The sequence below is a fragment of the Anser anser genome (genome assembly GCF_964211835.1).
Source record: "Anser anser genome assembly, chromosome: 1".
Lineage (NCBI taxonomy): Eukaryota > Metazoa > Chordata > Aves > Anseriformes > Anatidae > Anser > Anser anser.
The window spans coordinates 77617506-77639742 of record NC_139720.1 but is presented as its reverse complement, the minus strand read 5'-3'; the positions used below and the strand labels follow the sequence as shown (position 1 = coordinate 77639742).

Below are 22237 nucleotides of genomic sequence, written 5' to 3'. Positions count from 1 at the left end.
TAACTGTATGTTGTCTTCTTTTTTTCTTCCTAGGCCCAGTGCTTAATAAATGTAAGTGGAGATGCAGTCGTCTTTGTACGTGAATCTGAGTTAGAAATGCTACCAGTGCAACCTTCTACAGTTGTTTCTCAACCTGCAAGTACTGGAGGAGATGTTACAACATGAAGACAGAAAAATTGAAACGATCTCTGTCAAATAGATTGTTTAAAATATGGAAATGTTAGGTTTGCAGCTTCAGAATCAATATCTCCCATCAACATCATTAGCCAAAATCTAAGACAATCACTGTATTTTGTCCTTCAGGTTTATGCAATAGTCAGGACACCATACTGGCAGGTATGCTCTGATTTTTTTGTTAAAATTACAGGACCTTTGAAACCTATACGGAAAGAGAAGCACCCACGGAAAACTATGCATTGAAATAGTAGGCATCACATGAAAGTAAACAAAAATTCTGTTGTATTTTTCAGCTGTTCAACAGGACCATGATAAGTTAAAATTCAGACCGATCTGAGTTTGCTTATTGTATTAGCTGATTCTCAGCTCAGCTGAAAGGAAAAAGCGGGTGGGGAGCAGATGGGAAGTAACTGAGAGTCCTGTATTAGCGACCTTTGCTGGAGAACCCAGAGATACATGCTAATAAAATGTGAAGCCTAAACTTGTTTTAGATTGTACAGCGAGGAGAGGAAAAAGCAGCACCAAGAAGTTACAGTTTGAATTTCTGCACACTAAAAATATTTTTCAACTGTTTGAGAACTGCTGTTTTTTTTTTAATTAGTAGTATATGAAATATGTTTTGGGTATTTTTTTTTTTTTGGAAAAGCTGTCAGACCATAATGCTGTTCTGATAATCCCTATGAATCAAAAAAATAATAATGGGTTAAGTGCTGTTATAAGATTTCAAGTCAATGTTGACAAAGAAAAAAAAACTTTATATAAAAAAGGTTCTGTGAAAGAATTGTCATGAGGCTGATTACCTTAAGGAATGATTTCTTGCAAGGATGACATTAGCAGTTCTCTGAAAGTGTACAGAGGTATAGTCCGGCCTCCTTTCCGTTGGAGATGGGAAATGCCTGGCTAATTAGAGACAGACATATGGTTGTGATGCTAATTTCTGCTAGTTGTTCTTCTCTTCCAGTACAGTAACTGGGAAATGAGGGTACTGCAAAGAAAGGAAATTTGTCATTTCTGGTAAATGTCTGAAAGGCAGTGATATTTTAGTATAAAAAATGCAAATCTTTGATCTGAAGATGCATTCTTACTTAAGTCTGACTGTCATACATGGAACTTGAACAAACATGTAAACTTGAATGTAAATATTCTGCTTAGTGTTGAAATTAAGCAATGGCATGGTTATTTGTTAAAATATTTCATTGTAAATGAGCATGAAAATCATTCTTTGCACAATAAATTTGTGTAAAAAATATCTTGCCTTTTTATATGTATAATAGCTAAATGTGTACACTGAATACGTACTAAAATGTCACATCCCCTTTCTCCTCAGGGAAACATATATTTTTAAATAGTGTTACAACCTGCTTATTTAAAATTCATTGAGTAATTATATTTGAAGAGTTTGAGTTTGGTGCTTACCAGAACACTTTTCTCATATAGCTAATTGTTTTTCTGAGTTTTGTAGCTGTTACGGCCAAAACTACCATAAGTTGTATCATCAGTGAGTAGCTGCAGCTCTCTTAATTATTTTGCAAGGCAAATCTTGTTCCCTTTGAAGCTGGTGGCAGAATAATTTGTGAAGGTCTTGGATCTGGCACAACAAGTTATTTTCAGCATAAATAATCAGCATTGCAATACTGACTGAAACAGCATATTAGAGTAGCTTTTTTTTTTATTTGAGGGGAGGGATTTGGTAGCGTCTGTGGGAGTATCAATGCCATCTTTTTTCATTTTGTAGCTATTTAAAAAAAGTTTACATTTTTCATCTACTGTGTTTCATTAGAGCTAGAGTAAAAAAATTACAGTTTCCAGATGAGAAAGCATTAATTATTATTCCTGAAGTAACAAATATATCTAACTGTTGCTAATTGGGATCCAGCTTTTCCTCATTAGTTCAGCTGGATAAACTTAATCTGTAGGAAGTTGTACACTTAATTTGCTCTATGCAGGTTCTTCTTTAAAAAAAAAAAGAAAAGAAAAGCACAACTAATACATTGAAATACATAGGACATTATATCTAATATATTTCTCATACTTAAAAAGGATCTTATGAAATTCAGGCAATTATTAGAGGATATTAGGAAAGCAAAACTAAACCACAAGGTAAATACTTAAGTCATCTGTGTGCAAAACACCTTTGAGGAGCTGAGTGCCTGCAATTTACTTTCCTTAGCTGGTTCAGAATGGCTGAAAAATCATGAAATTTTCAGCCATTTCTGCCTTGTGTAGGTACTTAAGGTACCTCGTTTATTGACTTTTATTCCTTTAGCGATGATAAAATGACCAAAGTTTTGATTGTGAGAGAATCATTGAAGTTCCTGCTAAAACAGGAGCTGTTAATGGAAGATAATCCTGTTCTCTACTCAAATGGGACTTCCAGATGCAAGGTGAAAAACAGTATTGATTGAGATATTTATGGCTGAAACATTGCTGCTTTGTCAGGAATTTTACCCTACTCTGAGAATAGCTGTTTGGGGATAGGAGCTAATGCAACTTGTTGCTTTCTCTTCATTTGAGAAATCCAAGTTGACAGAGGGTAGAGTGAAAGTAGCCCTTCTTTCTGCAGTGGTTGAAGTGTCACCTTCACAGTGACTGGGAAGCTTGTGGAGAGCGCTTGGTTCCTTTTTCTTGTTCAGATGGGTAGATGGAAGCTTGGATGATTGATCTAAAGGAGTAACAGAGCTTTCTTGGCAAGCATGTTATGAATATCTAGGCTAAATGCAGCATCTGCAAATCTGTTGAGCTTTAGGTTGCGTGGGCAAGAAAACTTTTCTTGCCACACACAATTTGTGGGTTTGGGAGGTAGGAGTTTTGTCTGCTCTGCAAAGCAGCAGTGAGGCAAATTAAGGGTGAGTGGTGTGCCTTGTTTGTAGATGAGTGTCAGGCTCTGGGGACACCAGCAGCTCTTACAGTCCCTGTCTGGCCTCCCCCCAGCACCCCATATCAGCCCCAGCCCTGGCAATGCTACAGCAGGGCCGGATCCAGCTCCCCATGGCCCTGTCTGGCCACCCTGCTCCTGGCTGGCCAGGCCCTGTCCTGCTGCCCCTGGGGGCCTGTGCCACACGGGTGAGAGCTGGGTTTTGAGGTGCAGGCTGAGACAGCATTTCAAATGCAAAACATGAGGTGTTCAGAGCTTGCACAACCTGCGTTAATTGTGGGAAGGCTGGTGTGCGTGCTCAAGGTCTCAGGTGGCAGGAAGGGATGCTGCCTTTCAAGGACTCCGTACTCCTTTTCAGCTGTGTGAATTGTGCCTGGTGTGAGAGGAAGCCAGGCTGCTGGTCCTCATTGTTACCAATGACCCCATCGGCTAACACTTCCCGTTGGTAGACCTTAAGTGTTTCAAGTGTTTCACAGAAGTGGTTGCTATCTTTCTTGCATTTTACAGCGGAAGGAGCAGAGGCGTGAAGCAGTGTGCTAAGGTCATGCTGGGGGCTGGTGGGAGAAGCAGGTCTCACTCCAGACGTCAAAACACTGTGCTTGTGAATAGGGTGCTAAAAATGAGAACTGGCCGAAGATGGATTTCTGTGGTGCTGGGTCTGTTGGCATTGCAGCTACGCAATCAACACACCTGGAAAACGGACCTGGGTCTTCACAAGTGCAGCCACTACAGATACAAACTTCCTGTGTTTATCAGTCCATGGGCAAATTGCTGAATGGAAGCTGGAGCTTTAAATTGTTGATTTCACTTTGGAAGTGGGCTTTGTTTCAGTTGACCTGCAGGCATTTAGCATGAAAATGCACATTCACATTAAATGGCTGACATTTATTTTTGTTGCGAAAGCATTTTCATTAGTGCATGCAGAAATATGCCCTTAAATTGTAGGGAGGGGAGGAGCTAGGGTGTTCAGTTGTGGCAGTTTAGGTTTTATTTTCTTGAAATAAAATGCTCTTAATGCTTCAGCCAAGGAGAATCTCTGCCTAGAAACCTTGTGAGACTTGGAAACATCGCACTAATTGCAACCTCGCACATCGAATATTTTCACACACGCACACCTGAAAGAGCTCTTAAGTTTTGTAGGAGGGCATCTCAGCCCAGGAGGCTTTAAAGAGATGCCATTCCCTCCTGGCATGCACTCGAAAATCCAGAGTGAGCGAAAGCACATGCAGACAGCAACCCTTCCTCTTCCTGCATCCCTCCTCTGCCCAGGCTGCCCTGTGCCCTGTCCCTCCCCTGCACCTTCCATTCCCGGGGTCCCACCTGGGGCGGCGCTTGCCCCGTCTGTCCATGGTGGGCTTGGTTTGTCACAGCGCATATGCAGCTGCTCTCTGCTTTTTCCACCATTCCACAGGGCGGCTGTGTTTGGATTTGGAAATGCTAGATTCTGTTCACACTTCTCAGATGATGGCAGAGCTGTCGGAGTTGCACAGCTGTAACTCAATTTTCAAGCTTTTACTGAAATTTCTGATCTTACTTATATTTTGGCTCCAGTCCAAGGGTTGGTGCTGTTTGCATGGGTGAAAATAGCTGAGAGAAGGTTGAGAGAAGGTTAAAAGGAAGAGATGCTTATTATTAAATTGTCATAATCCCCTACCTCTGTCTTCCATAATGCTCAGCTCCTGCCCTTATGCTGTCCACCCTGCACTTAGTTACCCATTTGCTCTGTCAGTTGAAGTTGGATGTGCAGCACGATGACAGCACTCTGGTCTGGAGAGATCTCTTGTTTATGCCAGGAATCTGCAAATGAGCTTTTAAATTGTCACTTTAATTTTACATATATCAACTGTTAAACCTACCCAGAGGCCATGTGAAGGGAGTGAAACTTGGCAATAATGCTTTCACAACGTTGTTTCTGTTGACAGCACCAGAGCACCATTTGTTGAAGGTGAAACGCTTTTATTTCTAGTGCTGTTATTGCTGTTGATGGTCTCCACAAAGAGCAGCAGAGCACATCTGCAGGCCATCTAATGCCCAGGCAGAGTTAGGTGCCTTCTGGGTTTCCATTTCTCTATTGCTATTGCAGAAGAAGGGCTGAGATAAAGAAGGGAAAGGCAAGAGATGCGTTAGATAAAAAGCTTAATGCAGACAGAAGAAACAAGGGAAGAACACAATGAAGTTGAGTATCTACTGAGCAAAAATGATGGAAAGGAAAATAATTGGTTGAAGAGACATATGAATAATGAATCCCCAATCAAAATAAATAAGAAATGCTGAAAATAATGTAATGATAATATGTTATTTCATCAATCAATGCAGTAATGTCTCACTCTCATGCAAAGCATTTCATCGGTAGGCCTTGAAACACTGCAGAGGCTTAGATTGTTGTTGGGCCTTAAGGTGAAGGGGCATGGCTAGAAACAGACACTGCTTTTCACCATGGCCTTGCCTGCAAATGAAATGACATTGTTTTAATAATGTGATCAGACTGGCGTGAAACACGTCATTACTGTTCCTTTCCTAGGTTAATCATGATTTGGCTGAGCTCATTATAGAATTTATCCTTTAAAAAAAAGGCACAAACAAACAAACAAAAACCCTCTGAAATTAAAAGATTTTGTACTACAACAGTTAAATCTGTGTCCAAATCATTTATGTTAAATTGGAATGGGGAAATAGCCTAGATGGAAGCTTGCTCAGATCCTGGTGATAATGTTATTTCAAATACACGTGCATAAATACAATCTATTCTGCAATAAAACAATTACATTGTCTCATTTAATTTAATGAACCATAAAGTCATTACTTCTTGCAATTAAAAAGGTGTATGAGACAAGCAGCTGATCTCTCAAGCACCCTGGCTGTACTTAAGGGAGAAATTTCTTTGACAGGAAATGATTGGAGACTTTTCAAAGAAATTGCCTGAGCCATTAGGCAGTCTGACATCAGAGGTTTCAAGTGATTAATGACTTCAGTGGTTTCACCATAGATTTATTTGATACCAAACAGCCACTCTGTGAAAAATACTAACAGAGCATCATTAATTTCTCCACAGTTCATTCTATTAAAAAATTGCATAGCTAATGGTTCTCAGATACCTGCTACAAGACATTTTGGGCTGCTATAAAATGAATATAATGCCAAACGTGTGTTTCTTTTCAAGTGATTGTGGCTGAGCAGTAAACCCCCACAATGGAAGAAGGCTGAGGAGAGATGGGCAAGGGCACTGTGCACATGAAGCTCAGGGAATAATGCAAGGTGTGACTGACCGTGGCTGTTGCAAAGCAAGCTGCCTTTAACTCAGCACAAAGGGGGAGAGGATGGCCTTTGTTTTAGATAAACATCCACCAGCAGTCGAGTGGATCAACTGGGGATGTGTTTCTCCCTGAGTTAGAACGACCATTACAGGGGAGAGTGAATACATGGCTCAGCCCAATCTAGAACCTAAAAATCAACACAATTAACAAAAGGATTTTGAAAAAAGCAATGGTCTGGTTTGGCTTTAACCCACATATTCCTTCCCTGTGACTGGTGATGCCCAGTGTCATGATGTAGAGCACATTACAGAGACCAGTAATATGATTCATGTTGGTATTGTGAGAAACACTCTGTAGCCAATAACTTAGGCTCAGCCAAGGATCTCAGTGAAGTACTAATTTATTCGCAATTGCAATGGTGGGCGTCCCACAAGCAGGAGCGCATCTACTAGTCACACAGTACAGTTCATATACTTTATTTCTCGATGACCGGGACCCTCCCCTGTTTCCCCATTGACTGGGTAATCCAGGTTCACAACCTATCCGATGCTTCACAGACAATACATGGCCTTCAGTTACCGGCTTGTTAAATTTCAAATTTATTTTGACTTTTTTTACTGTTTGAACTGGTAATGTTTCTTCACTTATCTGACTTGACTTGACACCATGATCTTCACCTAGTTTTCTAAGGAGTCTGGTTGTCTGCATTTTACAAGGTTGCCTGCTAAGTTTTCTTATCACTGCAAGCATATCTCAATACCCCATTCCTTACCTTTAAACAATGTAACTCTGTGCAAAAACAACATTTTTATTCCCACAGTATTGTGACTGAACTTTGTACTGCAACTGCTGTATTTTGCTAAGTGCAACTTACATGTGTATTGTGTTTTCAGTATGTTTTGTATCACTCTGTTAAGTCAGAAATCTCTTGTAACATCAAATATTTTCAAATAAGTAAATTAGATATTAAACATTTTACCCTCTGCCTGTGGTATATATAAAATAACCTGGTCGGAGAGCATTGGGCTCTGACAGTGATAAAAATCAGTGGCTATTCTGATCAGTTTGCTTCTTTTGAAACCTTCAAGTGAGTTCTTTTTGACAGCATTCAGCAGCAAATTCAAGCCCAGTCATTGAAACATCATTATAAAAGCTGTAGTGCAGTGCAGTGGATTTAAAGAAACATGGAATACAGTCACACAGGGATGGAATGCAAAACCATTACAGCTTGGGCAAAATGGATATCACTGCTGTAGTACTATTTCTAGCTTAACCATGAACAAGTAAGCACCAGGTTCCTACTTTCCTTTTTTCCTGCTCATTTCGCTGTGACGTTTCCTTAGCTTTGAGCTAGATAGCGTGGCTCATCTGCTGGGGGTATCTCTGTTATTCAGAGTGAACTGCTTGACTTTGCTGGTTTATTTTGTTTAGAAGATTGTTCAAAATGAACTGTCTTGTAGGAGCTTCAAGGAAATCAGAGTAAATATTTCACCAGAAATAATGTAGCAGGAATATTAGAAGGTGGTAGTTAAAACAGGGAACAGTCTGAATGTAAAGTAATTGTTTGTGGAACATAATCACACAGGAACAATTTTTCTATTGTCTTGTGATTCTACTTGGGGAAGAAAAAATGTACACTCCAATGACAACCAAAAATATTTTTGGTTGGCTAGACAGATTTAATGCATATGATTTGCTTGAATGGTATAATTATGATATTAATTTTCATCATGTTGCCTAAATACAAGTGCCAGAAACAGAAGACTGAATTGGCAGCCACTGAAATACAGTGAACCCACAGGAAATGTCTCAGACTAAAGTAATCTACAGATTAAGAGTGAGTGGGAGTGAAGCATCAAGAGAAAAGAAAAACATAATCTATGGCAAGGAGAGGAAATCAAATTAAATACAGATTTCACCTTCATTGCATTTTACCAGCTATGCTTACTTTTTCTTCCAAGAAAATCTCAAAACATATTAGTCCTAAATTTCTTAATGACAGGGAATTCAAATATTTCTGATCATTCTTTGGCATAATGTCTAAAAAAAAAGTCTTCAGTTGCTGAAGAAATCCTGCTGTTGTAGGTAAGTGGGGACTGAAGACTCCTAAAGGCTCAGAATAGTCTTAAGGCTGATTAATTAGTGAAGAGAATGTAGAGCCATACCAAGGATGGATAAAAGTGTGCATGGCTATTAATAATGAGGAGAAATATCCAAGCGCTGATATAGCTTCTAAGAGTACTGGGATCTTAGCTGTAAATTTTCAAAAATATTGAATGACATAAAGAGAAGGGAAATTCAGCATTTGTAGGATGTAGGAAACTTTTAAAGATTTCATGCTTAGTCTTAGCTCTTAGTCTTAGTGTATGAGGGAGGGAAAAGATTCTCAAAATCTATTTTCTTCCTCAGCTTTCCTGTTTTATCAATGGATATCAAGTCTATCTATGGTACTTCTGGAGACAAATAATTGCAACGTACAAGCATACTCTAGTATGTGCATACATATTGTTGCTGTGGGAATTTTTACTTAAGAATGTGCAAATACATCAGTCTGACCTCATTTTTTTTTTTAAACTAATACAAAAAAAATCTAGCTGACATTTGAAGATTACACAGTAAGCATGTTGAGAGGCACAGCTGGATAGCTTACAGACAGACAAAACACACTGCCCATGAAAAACAGGTTATGAAATTTAAGGAAGACATTGCAAATTGAATATGGGTCTGCTGCAGAGATAACACAGAAGCCAATAAAATAGTGAGTCATGGATGTCATGGTAGTCACTTTATTTCTGAAATGCTTAAGGTTATGCTTGAGCTAATTCCTATCATATTAGAAAACTGAGATAAATGAATAGATTAGTATACCATTTTACAGTGCTTGAGTGCTCCTGAGAGTTATCTGAGGACAGTTTGGTCCCAGGAGGAATATTCCTAGATTAATGGATAGAACCAGGTGAACGTTGTTAGTGGACAGGCTGTAAATATACAAAAAGCTGAATTTCTCACTGTTTTCTTCAAAGCTAGCACAGTAGAAAGAAAATCTTCATAGAATATTAGGGGCACACTTAGAAAATCAATGTAAACTTTCGATCTCAATTATTTTTTTTTACCCCACACTGTAAGATATGTTCTTGTTCCTTATGAAATTAGATAATATGCTTGCTAGAATTTGGTCTACAAGATGCTTGTTTCATTAAAGGGGTTGATGGGTAGTCAGTTCAGAAATGTCTTGCTGAGTTTTTCTGGGTTTAACATATTCTTTCTATAGTTTTATAATGATATTTTAGAGCAACTGTGAATCATTTGAGTTGTGAGTAATTAACCCCTCTGGAAATGTGACTCTTAAGGATGTCTCAGGTTGAATAATCATAAAATGAGTCATTGAAATTGGACACATTGGGAATATTTTGAGTTAATCATCCAAAAATTTGGAGTCACTGTTAGAGCAGATAATGACCCAAAACATAAGTGTATGTGCTTCTATGATGTGTGTCATGCAGGAAAATAAAAAATATCTGAATAAATCTAAATTAGTATTGTATCCAAGACAGAAGAGGGAGGACCGCAGTTAAATTCTAGGACTGAAATTTTGCCAAACAGTAGCCAAACTTAGCAATCGAAAAGCAATCAACTGCAATGAATAGAACATCCTTTATTAAATCATTTCTGTACTGATATAAAATGCTATTTGAAGATCCATTTAACTGTTTTTATGCATTCATTCCTTTTCCAGCTTCCAAGAACTAACTTATCTTTCTAAAACTACAAACATATGAAAACAACACTTCCTCCATCTGAAGAATTATCTGCTTATTCAGCATTTATGGATTCTGAAAGTCTGCAGGAGAAAAAATGCAGACTTTGTAAGATGTTTGCCACTTTATAATTATTGTAACTCCAAAACACAAAACATTATTTGTACGAATAATAAGTCTAAGCAGCAACAAAGTGTGTGCCTTTCCTCCAGGTTTCAGCTCTGGGAAGTATTTTGACAGTTGGATCCACGGTACGTCTCTACATGTGGGCAGAGTTGTTTTTCTTTTGCTGCTGAAGAGAGGCTTTTACATTTGCTACAAATCCCAATTTACGAGCAGATTTTTCCTACTAAAAATCCTTTCTTATGCTCTCATTTTCTTCACATGGAATGAGATGGTTGCTATCCTGATTTGTATTTACTAGTATCACCCACCCTCTGGAAATGGTTCCACTACTATTAGAGGGATACCACGATGTCAAATACTACTTGCTCTAACAAAACTATGACAGCTGGGTCTGCAAGACAAAATTCTCCTCTAAGCTTGAGCTAGCACACAGCCTGACACCACTTTGATCACTAATGCCCCTTTGGAGGCTATCAGCTAGGCATTGAGCTTGTCTTGGGCCATTCTGAGGGCAGGATTCCCCTGGTTCTGGTGTTAGCTGTTATAAATCATGACCACTGGAAGAAGGAGATCACCCCAGCAACTGATAAGGTTGTAACAAAGCCTCTTGGATCTTTTCTTTTTTTGTTTGGGAATAGAAAGTATGTGATGATCTGTTCTGCTATCCAGGGGAGATGCTATCAAAATCACCACCAGATAGCCAACATGAGAATTGCGGGAACTCCTGATTACATTATAGCTATGACTTAGAAAGAGAAGCCACATCTAAAACCAGTTCAAGCCCAGAAGCTGAAGGCAAGTATCTGGAGAATTCAGCATCAGCTTCAAGATATCCACTGTGGAAGTTTCTTTCCTTTGTTTACTTGGGGTCACAGGCTCTTTCACTTCAATACTCTTCAGAGGATAGGTAGCTACTGTATAAAGATTCGTAGATAAAGTTTTCTGTCTCTGAAAAGGAACAATTCTAAAAAGGGAGATCTTTAGATCTTTTTTATTTTATTTTTCCAGTTTGTGGTATGATAATCGTAAGTAACAGCTTTCTCTGCAATTTAGAGCTTACTGGTGTCCTGACATCAAAAAGCTTGATGGTTTCATGCAATTTGGTTAAGTGGTCTACATTTCAAAGCTTTTCCAAGCCCTGTTAGGTTGGGAAGCTCATGAGCACAGACCTCCCTGTGGTGGTTGAGCAATTTTGCCTGTCCTGCTACAACGGAGGAACATGTAGAGGAAAAATGAAAGTTCATTTACTTCACCTTGTTAGTCAAGTTTATATTTCTTGAGTATTTTTCTAAGCTACTTATGATAGGTATTAATATACAGACTTTTTGAGTAGTAACTTTTTGTACCTTAGAATGACTATAATTGTTAGGGGAAAGGACCACTCTGTATGGCTTTGTAGAAGAGATTTTAGGTGAGATCATGTGCAACTTCACAATGCACTTTTTGCAAACACTTTTCAGGAAAATCAGGTCTGCTTCAATCGCCGAGTTTGGAAAAAAAAAAAAAAAAACAACCACGCCTACAGCAAGGACTTTGTTTATTTATTTATTTTTAAAAATGTCACTCAATAATATGTTACCTGAATGGCTTTCACTACTATTTTTTACACTCCTACCTATATTTTGGGCCTTTCAACTCAGCAGAGATCTTGTTAATGGTGATACTTTAATCTTGCTGTAAGGGGAGACATATGAACAGATGCCTGTTTAATTGCAGGTCAAAGATTTTGTTCTTTACTTAAATTCCGGTATATGGGCAACTGTTATCTTCTCTGAGCCCAAACAATTCTTTGTGCAGCAATATTAAAATGTAAGTTAAAACTGTTTGATGTCACATCTCCCACAAGCAAATATGTAGGTTGGAAAGTATGTTGTGTCTGCAAAAGAGCCTTTGTTGATATTTATGTTCCCATCCAGCTTATGTTACCTATTAGACTGCACCACCATCTGGTTGAATTAATGACTTGTGAAACTCGCCTTCTAGATGTCAGAAATCGCAATGTGACATTTTGTAAGACAAAGTAATCCATCTCCTGTGTTTCTTCTCGAGAGAAAACTGTTATTTCTTTTCAACTCTTGCAGAACTTGCCTTGAAACGGAGTGAATGTGTGGTCCTTAAAATGGTTTAAAACTTATTTGCATAAGTAACTTCAGAAAAAAACAACATGGGGAAGTTCCAGAATTAATGGTGACTGTGTGTCCAGGGTCTATGCAACCTGGATAGCATGGGAGAGATCACATTACTACTGACAAGTGTGAAAGAACTGCTGTGACCTGAGACTGCGAAGTGCCCCTGAAGTTCAGCAAAGGAACATGCAAGTTGCACTAGTGATGTTTCCCAGCTTCTTGATCGCTAGAGATTTTAGTGATGGGGTTGATGATTTGGGCAATACTACAGACCTCTGTATGAGGTTGCTTTTCCTCAGAAACCTTATTGAGTCATACGGTGCTTCTGTCTTCCTTTGCTAGTGCTTTGTGCTTTCACTCAGCACAGAGAACAAATTTTTTTTTCCTAGCTTCATCTCTGTCTTTTGGTATAAAATCTCTTGCTCTTATCTTCATTGTATTTGTGAATAAACAAATTAAACTTTAATTATTGTTTGCTCATTAATGAAACTTTAAATTGTTTGCCTGGGTCTAGGTGAAATGCTGCTGCATAACTTTAGAGGCCTTAAAAAAATCCATAATAGTTTTGAAGCACTTGTCTGATATTACCTGTTGGTGCATCCAAGAGTTTGAATTACAACTGAAGTTGCCTTTGCAGTGTGTGTCCTACAGTACTACAGTAGGCTTGAAGAAGTCTCAGTTACAAATCTATCCAAATCTACCTCAGTCATCAGTCAAGCCTTTTCAGCTGTCTCTGTTTCCCCTGGGTAATAATGGTAACAATAACTTTCCTTTGTAAAACAAAACAAAACAAAACAACAACAAACAAAAACTTTTGAGACCTACTTAAAAATGCCAGAGTGGTTCTGGTTCCTGTATATAAATATTGTTGTATGCATATTTTTGCTAGTCACAAGTATGTTTCAATTAATATGTTTGGAAAAGCTCTCCGGAGGTCAGCATGTGAATTTTGCTTTAAATAAATGGGCTAATGGAAGATGTGGCTAATGTAAATCTTACAGATAACCCTAGCTCAGCATAGAAGTCAGCAGTTTTTGCACTGTTTCTGCACCTGAAATCTTATCTAGCCAGGTTGTTCAATTTCCTGTCACTGAAGCCTTGCTTTTTCTCCATTTTAAGTCAGGTTTCCATTTATGCTGTGTATGCTGGAGCTGGTTTTACTCACCATCCTGCACAACAGGTTCTGCTCAGGGTCCACGTGCTTGCCTGAGGAGGCTGCAAGCAGTGAGCATCTGTGAGGCTTCCTCTTAGATGGTTTAGGCTTTGAGGGTTGCAACCATCCTTGCTGAAATTTCTCTTTAAACACATTTCTGTATCACCCTTGTTCACCTTAGAGGCGGACAACTGAACAAATCTCATAACCTAGGCCCACTGCTAATTCTCAGCTAGTCCCAGAAGCAGAGAGGAACTTCTCATGCCTCACACAAAATCATGGTTTTCCTTAATGATAGCTAAGAAGCATTTGTTACAGGAAGAAGACGTAAGGCAGTGATATCAACAAGCTGTTTCCTCTCCTTTGTTTTTATTTCATTTATTTTATTTATTTAGAGGGGTTACTTCTTGCAGACCAAATTTATTATGTCCCTCTGTATATGAGACATGACCTTCTCATGAACAGGCATTCTTAAACAACGCTGAATTATGAATGATGGCTTCCTGACAGCAACAGCTCAGATCGAAATTTCAGCAAATGTCAGACATGAGGTCAGAATCTATCTGAGTCCCCAAGGTAAAGGAACTCTACTAAACAAGGTAAGTGCCTACTCGCTTAAGCAATTCGTTTGAAGTCTGTGTGCATGTACATGTGCATGTTCCAGTGCTACTCCTACAAACATTTTATTTCCATTTTAAATGGTGTATCATAAAAGGATCCCTCCAGCCATAATGCTTTTGGTGTGACAGAACTAACACATAATTGATACCACTCCAGCAAGTCCCTGACTCTTCTGAGTAGCCCTTCTCCTTGTGAGTAACCCCCTTAACTGCAGTAGAAATTGCTTTCACTAGTAAGGACAACGCATATGGCCACACAGGGGTTCACATTCACTACAGCATGTTCATGATTAATTTTCCCTACGGAAGATTTCAGAGAGGCTGCTGAGCAAACCTGTCTCCAGTAATGTATGCGTATGTGTGCACCATAATTTTTTTCTCTGCAACTTTAAACTATTCTTTGTAACTGATCTCTCAGAATGGAGGCAGTATGCTTTATAAAGAGAGCTTCTTCTAGGAATTCTAGAAGAATAGCTTCTTCTGGAAGAATAGCTTCTTCTATTAAAGTAATAAATATTGCAGTGGTCTGGTCTGGAAGCAGATTTCTTTCCCTTTGTTACAGTAGGCCAGACCTACTGGATCCAGTTGTGCATAAGGTCAAACCCTTTAAAGATTATAATAAGCTTATTGTGATTTATAGATGCATCTACTTCAATTGGATAAAATTAAACTAATTGTGTGAGCATTTGTTTTATGGGTGAGGGAGGAAGATTTGCATATATACTGTGAAATTCACTGTACTCCCATATTGTAACAGCAGTGGAGCTCCTGACCACCCATGTCTTTCGTAGACACTTTCACATGTTTTAAAATGTGCTAAAGAGGTGTCCTAAAGCCAGTGCTGTACAATAGAAGTCTGGTCTTTATGACTTTCCTAGAGATACCTTAATGACGTACAGCAGTAATGGCAAAGTTGTGGAGAAAAAAAAAAAAAAGGCTCTGCTCGTCTGTTTTAAATACATCCCCTCCCCCTCTCCCATTTCCCTGCAAAACCCAAAAGCAAAGTTCCTGTGGTTAATGGCTTGATACAGTCTTTGTTACTGAAGCCTGTAGGTTTTTACTCCTTTTTCCACCTTGGTACTAGGTAACATTACTGGCCACATACAAGGATGTTTTGAAAGTCCTTTCAACACTGCTCATAACAGAGGTTCTCTGTTTTAGGAAACGAACTCCGTCTTTGATCAGTAAGATCCTTTTCCCCATTTTATGCTTCTTCCCTGTGCATTCTGATTTCTCTCTGCAGCTGAAAAGATGATTGTACACGTTGTCACAGTAATAATATTATTACAGCATGCTAGCTGAGGAGCAAAGATATGGCAAAACTTCTAAGGAGAAATGATATTCTTTTTTTCCTAAGCCAACTGATACAGCCAGGTAAAAAGCAGATTAGATTTAGACACCATGCTTTTCCAGGAATATTAATTTGATATTGTTTTTGGCTGTAGTTAAAATTATCCCCCTCTAATAGGATTATTGAAAACTATCTGTCATAGTAGGGGCTTAAAATGTTTTATCAGTGAGAATACACATTTGTTAGGGGTTTTAGCAAAGCTGTAAAGTAAATCCTGATGGAAAGAAGTATTATGGGAATTTACCAACTGGTCTTTGTATGGGCAACTGTTTGTCCATTCATAAATGCACTCTCATTGTTTGTGTTATTCTTACAAAAGATGGAGATGTTAGTTTTTCAAAATATATCAATTGAAGGAATGCAAAGAAATCAGAATGTTCAAAGGTGACATCATACAAAAGCTGACCTAAAATAATATGTAAAACAGATGATGATTTCTGAACATTTTGCTGTTGAACATTTGGCCAAAACACATACAAAATGAGCACAGAACATTTATAGTAGTGGGGAATAAGGGTTGCCATTATACACTAAAGACCAATGTTTTTTTCAGCTCCCTTCTTCCTTAGAAAAAAAATCCATTCTTCACATAGACTCTACTAATGGAGCATGAAATACTTGCAGAACTGACGGCAGTGCATAGAGTGAGGTATTTCAGTCAGGTGGTAACTGAGTGCATTTGGAAGATAACAGATTTATCTTGTAGGTATACGACACGATAGCATTTTCATAAACTGAAAGGGTGGTATAGCCTAAAGGCTGATTCCAATGCAACTGCTCTGCTAAAATCTGCAGAGCAGAAAATGAGTGGAGTGTTGAAGCAGAGGGGTAAAGCCCTGTCATTTTGGAAACGAGAGGGCTTGAAAGGGAGCAAAGAAAAGGCATCAAAGGATATGTATAGGAAGCTCTAAATGAAAGCACTTAAAAACTGGATTTTTGAACAGAGGCAGCTCTATTCTTGATGTGTGCTTTGGGTTGGGGGTAAGGGAAAGAGGAGCTGCTCAGAAAAGATCTTTACCCTGCTCTCCTGAGCACGGCTTTCTCAGAGACAGCAGCAGCATTAAGTAACTGAGCAGAGTATCAGCTCCACCCGCAGGGGCAGAAAGGGAAATGCAAAGCCATCAGATGAGTACAGCTAGCTCAGGGATGTTGTGAATGAGTCTGCATGGCTGTACTGTTTGCATTGTTGTGGCAAATAAACAGGCAATAGAAAACTGGAAGAGAGGTCTGCTGATGGATTTTGCAGTGAACCCAGGAAAAACATAACACTTTTCTTTCTGATCTGTGGATAGCATCTCTATTTCTTCTTAATGTTCAAAATGCTTGTTATTCACTGGTCTCACCCATTGCTTTTTCTCTATGTTTCTTTCTGAAGGCATCTCTCAATATATATATATTTTTTCTTTTTCTGTATGAGGCCCGCTTATGAACCTTGTCCAGAGTAATTAGCCTTTCTGCTTGTAGATCTTACCTGGGACCAAAAGAATGAAGATGAGAATAAATCTCACTACTGAAGTTCTCGCTAATGTGGAGTACAGCAGAGAGGAAACTTCCATCTTTCGGCTTTGATTTAAAGGCACGGATTGTCAATTACATCTTCACAATGATTGCAAACTGCCATTGAGGTAGTTAAGACTGTTTGCTCGAAAGCAAGATTAATGTTTAGCAGTTTATTCTTATCTTCAGTTTATTCTCCACCTGAAATCATTACCCACAATGTAAAGCATCAGTACGCTTTTCTTCAGGGCTCACTGTCAGAAGGTAAGGAAAGAAGACATTTCTACCTGTATAATAACAGAACGAGGCCAGACATTTTCAGTTCTCTGTGCCATGTCAGTAACAACATAACAGGCTCTGCCTCATCTCTGTCTTGGTACATCTGGCTCCTTGTGGGCTGTAGGCAGGAAATGGTGAAGGAGTTAACAGCCATTGCACTAGACAGACTGTGGACTGTTATAAATTCAGTGAACAGCCTGGGGGCTTGAGGCTGAAAGATATTCAGAAAAAAAAAAAAAAGGAAAGAAAAAAAAGAGGAAAGGCTTAGGAATACTTTATAGGTTCACAAACAAAAAATACCCCCCCAACCCTGCATCTAATTGTGTAAGGGCAGAAATCCTTTATTAAAGAAATGATCCCTCCCTACACTACTTAAGGAGGGACTACGTTACCAAAGAAACTAGCAAATAACTGCATCTATTTCATTTCTACTTACTTCATTGCATCCAGTTTGGACGGTCAAAGAATAAGCCATTTCTACTTTCTTTTTGTTCCTTTTTCCACTTTCTGGTTTCCCAAGTGACATCAAGACTCAGGTTTGTCTCTCTTCTCAGCTAAAGGTGAGCAACGAGGCAGAATTTAATTTGGAGTTCATGGTTTTGCACATTTACACAAAAATGCACAGTTTTGCACATTTTAATAATTTTTACTTTTGATAAGTCTAGCTAACTACATTTTGAATAAGTCTCCCTAAAGATCATAGAATCATAAAGGCTGGAAAAGACTCCAAGATCACCCAGTCCAACCATTACGCTACTACCAATATCACCCACTAAACCATGTCCCCTAAGCACCCAGTCCAACCTTTCCTTGAACACCCCCAGGGACAGATTGATTAGTTCTGTTTGTTTTTAGTAGAGTTGATTGGACAGTTTTATGTTACTGTTGGTAAATAGCTTCCTCACCAAAAATACAAGTTTACTTAGGGAGGATGTAAACATCTGTTCTACTTGGAACATATTTGTCAGGTGTTGGCCAGGAACACATTGCTCGATTTCTTTTCCCATTTGGTCTGAAGAGTGCAGCTCTAATGCTCTAGACAGCTCTGCTGTGTAAGGTGTGAATGAAAACAATATTTGTTACGCAGTAATAGGTCTCGGACATGAGAGGCTGTAAATGTCCTCTCGCATCCTTGGATCTCCCAAGTTACAAGTAGCTGTGGGTACACACGGACGTAACGGCGCTGTCAGTCGGAGCCCGCTCCCCTCTTACACGGGCCACTCCTGTCAGGTTCTCGAGTCATCCAGCACCCCCAGCCTTTCCAGGCTCAGCTCTGGCGGGCCACTTCTTCCCTCCCAGCTGCAGCCCCGAGCCGGGGGCTGCTCCTCGCCAGCTGGCTCCCGGTGGCAGCCACGAGGCGGTGGCTCGGGCTGGCTCCGCGGGCGAGAAGATGGCCGCCAGGGCGCGCTGCGGCGCCGGCCCCCGGCGGGAGCGCCGCTGCCGGGCGGTGCGGCGGCTCCCGGGGGAGGAGGCCGGGACTGCGGGGGGCTCGGCGGCGGCTCCTCAGCCCCGCGCAGGGGCCGGGAGGTGCCTCGGCCCCGGTGCGAGCGGAAGGAAGCCCCGGCGCGGGGCTAAGCCCGCACAGGCTGAGCGAGAGAAGGGGCCGGGGTGGAAATTTACCGGGGCGGCCCGCAGCGAGAGCGGGCGGGAGGCGGAGGGAGGGGAGCATCGCCTCGCCTCGCCTGGCGGGCAGAGCGAGGGACCAAATGCCTGTGAGGAAGGGCGGCAGCAGCCACCACCGAGAGAGGAGCCAACCGCGGCGCAGCCCCCGGGAGGAGCCCGGCCGGGCTGCGATGGCCGCGGGCAGCGGGCGCCGGCCGGGCCGCCGGGCATAGGGCGGCGAGGCTGGGCGGCCCCCGCACGGCGAGGGCCTGATGCAGGAGCGCAGCCCGGCGCCGCGGCGGCGCTGCGGGCGGAGGAGGAGGAGGATGGCGGGGCTGGCGTGGAAGTGGCCGCGCACCCGCCTGCCCGTAGGGGCCAGCGCCCTGGGCGTCTTCGTCCTCTGCTGGCTCTACGTCTTCCCCGTCTACCGGCTGCCCGACGAGAAGGAGATCGTGCAGGGGGTGCTGCTGCAGCAGGGCAAAGCGTGGAGGAGGAACCACACTGCGGTCGCCGGCTTCAGGTACCGCCGGCTCAAGGGCGGCCGGGGACGGGCACCCTCACCGCCCCAAACTTTGCGCTGCCAGCCCCGTCCCTCCGCTCCTGCCGCCCCCAGCCCGGTCCCGACCCTTTCTGCTCTGCCAAACTTTTGTGGGGGGCTCGTCCTGGGCCGAGCAGGCAAAGGGCCGGAGTGCAGCCGGGCGCTCCTGCGGCAGGGAGGGCTTTCTGGGCGCCCCTGGCCTGAAAGGGGGTGCGGAAGAGATTTGCCTTCCGCTGAAGCCCGCTCGAGCGGCTGGGTGAAATGCAGACAGCTGCGGGGTCTCCCTTCCCCTCCAGGTGGGAAGCTGGGTTTTCTCCTTGTCCTCTAAGCAGCAGATGAAAGATCAGAGTCAGTGGTAACCGGGCTGCCTGCAAAAAGACTCCCTTTCTTTAGTAAATGCCACAGTGAATCAGATCCCAGTTCCTAGGGGCTTCTGTTCTGGCGTACAGCTTTATTTGGTGTTCTTCTTTGTTTTGTGAATGCAGCTCAACTTGTGTTTGCCGTGAACTGGAGCTGGCATGTGATTGCTTACTATCTTGTCTGCTGGGATAGCAGAAACTTTGCAGTTCTTCAAAAGCACACCCTTCAGCACCTGGAGCTTGCAGGAAATATAAGCAATGAGAGATGATAAATGGGCTTGTGTTAATAGAATCTAGGCCTGAAAGAAGTCCTCCCTTTAATACAGAGCTAACAATGAGGTTCTGATGTAGAATCCTTGTTCTAGAGCACAGGATATAAAACTGGAATAAACTGGGTTGGTCTCCTCAGTTATTAATTTATCTTAATTCTTTTGTGCCACAGATTTACATTTTTTAGGTAGATTAATCATTTTTTTAAAAAAATTAACCTGATAGGTGATATAGGAGAGAGCTTGATGCATTATTTCTCATGTTTGTAAGCCAAATGTTGCTTTGAAGGGTGACACAGCTGCTGCAACTTCAGTTTAAAAAATATTTTTTAGTCTATTTCAGCCACATGGTTTACAAACACAAACTCTGTGTGGCTTCTCAACTATTCCACCTGCCCAGATATTTTTCCACTGTCTAAGCATAGTGGTTATCTCAAGGATGCTTACAGAAGAGAATATCTTGCAATAAAGTGAGCTGTGGTTTCTCGTCTGTGTCTTGCTCAGTTGGTGCAGTGCTAAATACAATTAACTTTAAATCAATCTGCTTTAGGAATTAATGCTTTTTTAAAGGAAATTTTCACTGGAGATATGTAGTGAATATACCAAAATAGTCAAACAATAGTGATGTAGAACTCTGAATTCTTGCTGAGTAGATTTGCTGCTCTTAACATTGGTAGAAAGCTATGAAATTAAAGTCCTTGTCAGGTAAACTTCTCTATATTGTAATACCATCAACAGAAACAATGATGTTCTTTGCTACCATTCTTTTCTTTTTATATAAGAGCATTGTAAAAGCTCCAAGTTTCAGTTTGTACTGGAAACTCTCTATGAATGCAGGTCTCTGTTTTAAGTGGTGAGCAGGTATAGAGCTTTGTAGACAACCTCTGTGCGGACTTTGAAGTAATACTGCCTTCCATAATAGCCTAATATTGGGTGGGTTTCCATAAGATAGTATCCTTATTTAAGAAGGACATGGATTGCTATTCTCTCTAGCGCTCCTGCACACAGGAGGTTGTGAAACAATTTTGGCTGTGCACAGTTCTGAAGAACAAATCTGTACTTCTGCTAAAAATCTGTATGAGGAAGTACAAGATTTTCCATTACTGTGCTTGCATATATTTCTTTGTATAATACTATATTGTATAACATGGTACATTATAAGTGTTCAAATAGCCAGGTTCTTGCTACGTAGTGAAAATATCTGACACCTCTGCATCTCTCTTCCTATAAACTCACTTGGCTCCTATTGTTGAAGTAGATGATGGTTGTCCCCAGGTAGTTAACTTTATCAAAATATATTTTTCAAAACTAGGGAGTGCTGTTCCCTTTGCATTATGTGCCTGATTCAAAGAGCTCTTCAGTGAGTAGCTTAGCAAGGTCAGAGAAAGCACCTCTGCTGATGTGGGCTGAACCCTGGCAGATGAGTGCCAGCAACTCCTTAATCTCCACAGTGGCTCCTTCCTCCTTCAGAAACCCTATAAAAAGGTCTAACTGATGTATGCTCGTGTTTATGCAGGTATATGCGCTGTCCGGGTGCTTGTGGGATGATCTACATGAGGGTTTTTTGTTTGAACATGGACTCACTGAATTGTTTTCCAAATCTAAACACCTGTGTAAATAGTCATGTGTTTCTGAGGCCGTGTCCTTCACTTGCAGTATGTGTTGCCTTCTGCATCTGTGAATAAGGACAGGTTGTGAGAATAACAAAATGAGCAGGATTAAGCCTTTGGCTTTGGAATGAATCTGCGTTTAAAGCATGCTTTCAGCCTTGACTCTGCATACACGACTTCCGTGAGTAATCCTCGCATGATGTTTGTGTGCTGGGTGCTGCTGGCATCAGTGTGGTGGGTGTTTGCGTAGCAGTTACCTAGGTTCTTAGATGAAGGAACAAATCCTGAAAAGCCTGAAGATACAGTTGAGGTTATTAAGAGCTCTTGGTCCAAATCCTTTCCGCAGTTGACAATAGCTTCCTGTAAAGCCTTCAGGTTCTGGGCATTCAGGGGTAAGCACAGCCTAACTGCAAATTATTGCTGTTAGCATCCTTTAAATTTCAAGTCACTACTGGCTGAGGGCAGTCAAACTCTGCTGTGGAAATATCTCGTCTCTGACAAATGCTGAATAACAGTCTGTCAGTCAGATTGCAAACTGCTTGATCCTGGGCTGCCCACACTACAAAGCGGTCAGAATAGGAATGAGACTGTCATTAGAGTCAGTAATGGCTAACGTGTCTAATTTACCTACAGTATAATGGCT

General features: G+C 41.0%; 2 protein-coding genes and 1 long non-coding RNA gene across 26 annotated transcripts in view; 2 read left to right on the top strand and 1 right to left on the bottom strand.

Moving 5' to 3' along the window:
• The window catches only part of C2CD5 (C2 calcium dependent domain containing 5), a 67814-nt gene extending 66388 nt beyond the window's left edge, over positions 1 to 1426 (top strand). For all 22 annotated transcript variants that reach the window (XM_083829463.1, XM_083829464.1, XM_083829460.1 and 19 more), the window contains one exon: positions 34 to 1426. In XM_083829463.1, coding sequence (XP_083685589.1) covers positions 34 to 165 — 132 coding nt within the window. In that variant the 3' untranslated portion in view covers positions 166 to 1426. The remainder of the gene's footprint in view (positions 1 to 33) is intronic.
• Positions 730 to 18588, bottom strand: LOC310896865. Of its 2 annotated transcripts, XR_014581879.1 has the most exons (3): positions 18429 to 18588; positions 17653 to 17770; positions 730 to 17427 (listed from the first exon to the last, which is right to left on the bottom strand). It is a non-coding gene; the product is annotated as an uncharacterized lncRNA (long non-coding RNA). The 2 variants fall into 2 exon arrangements; XR_014581878.1 differs by having other exon boundaries at positions 17653 to 18588.
• Positions 18589 to 18941: 353 nt separating this feature from the next.
• The window catches only part of ST8SIA1 (ST8 alpha-N-acetyl-neuraminide alpha-2,8-sialyltransferase 1), a 158135-nt gene continuing 154839 nt past the window's right edge, over positions 18942 to 22237 (top strand). For both annotated transcript variants that reach the window (XM_083829665.1, XM_083829664.1), the window contains exon 1: positions 18942 to 19338. In XM_083829665.1, coding sequence (XP_083685791.1) covers positions 19091 to 19338 — 248 coding nt within the window. In that variant the 5' untranslated portion in view covers positions 18942 to 19090. The remainder of the gene's footprint in view (positions 19339 to 22237) is intronic.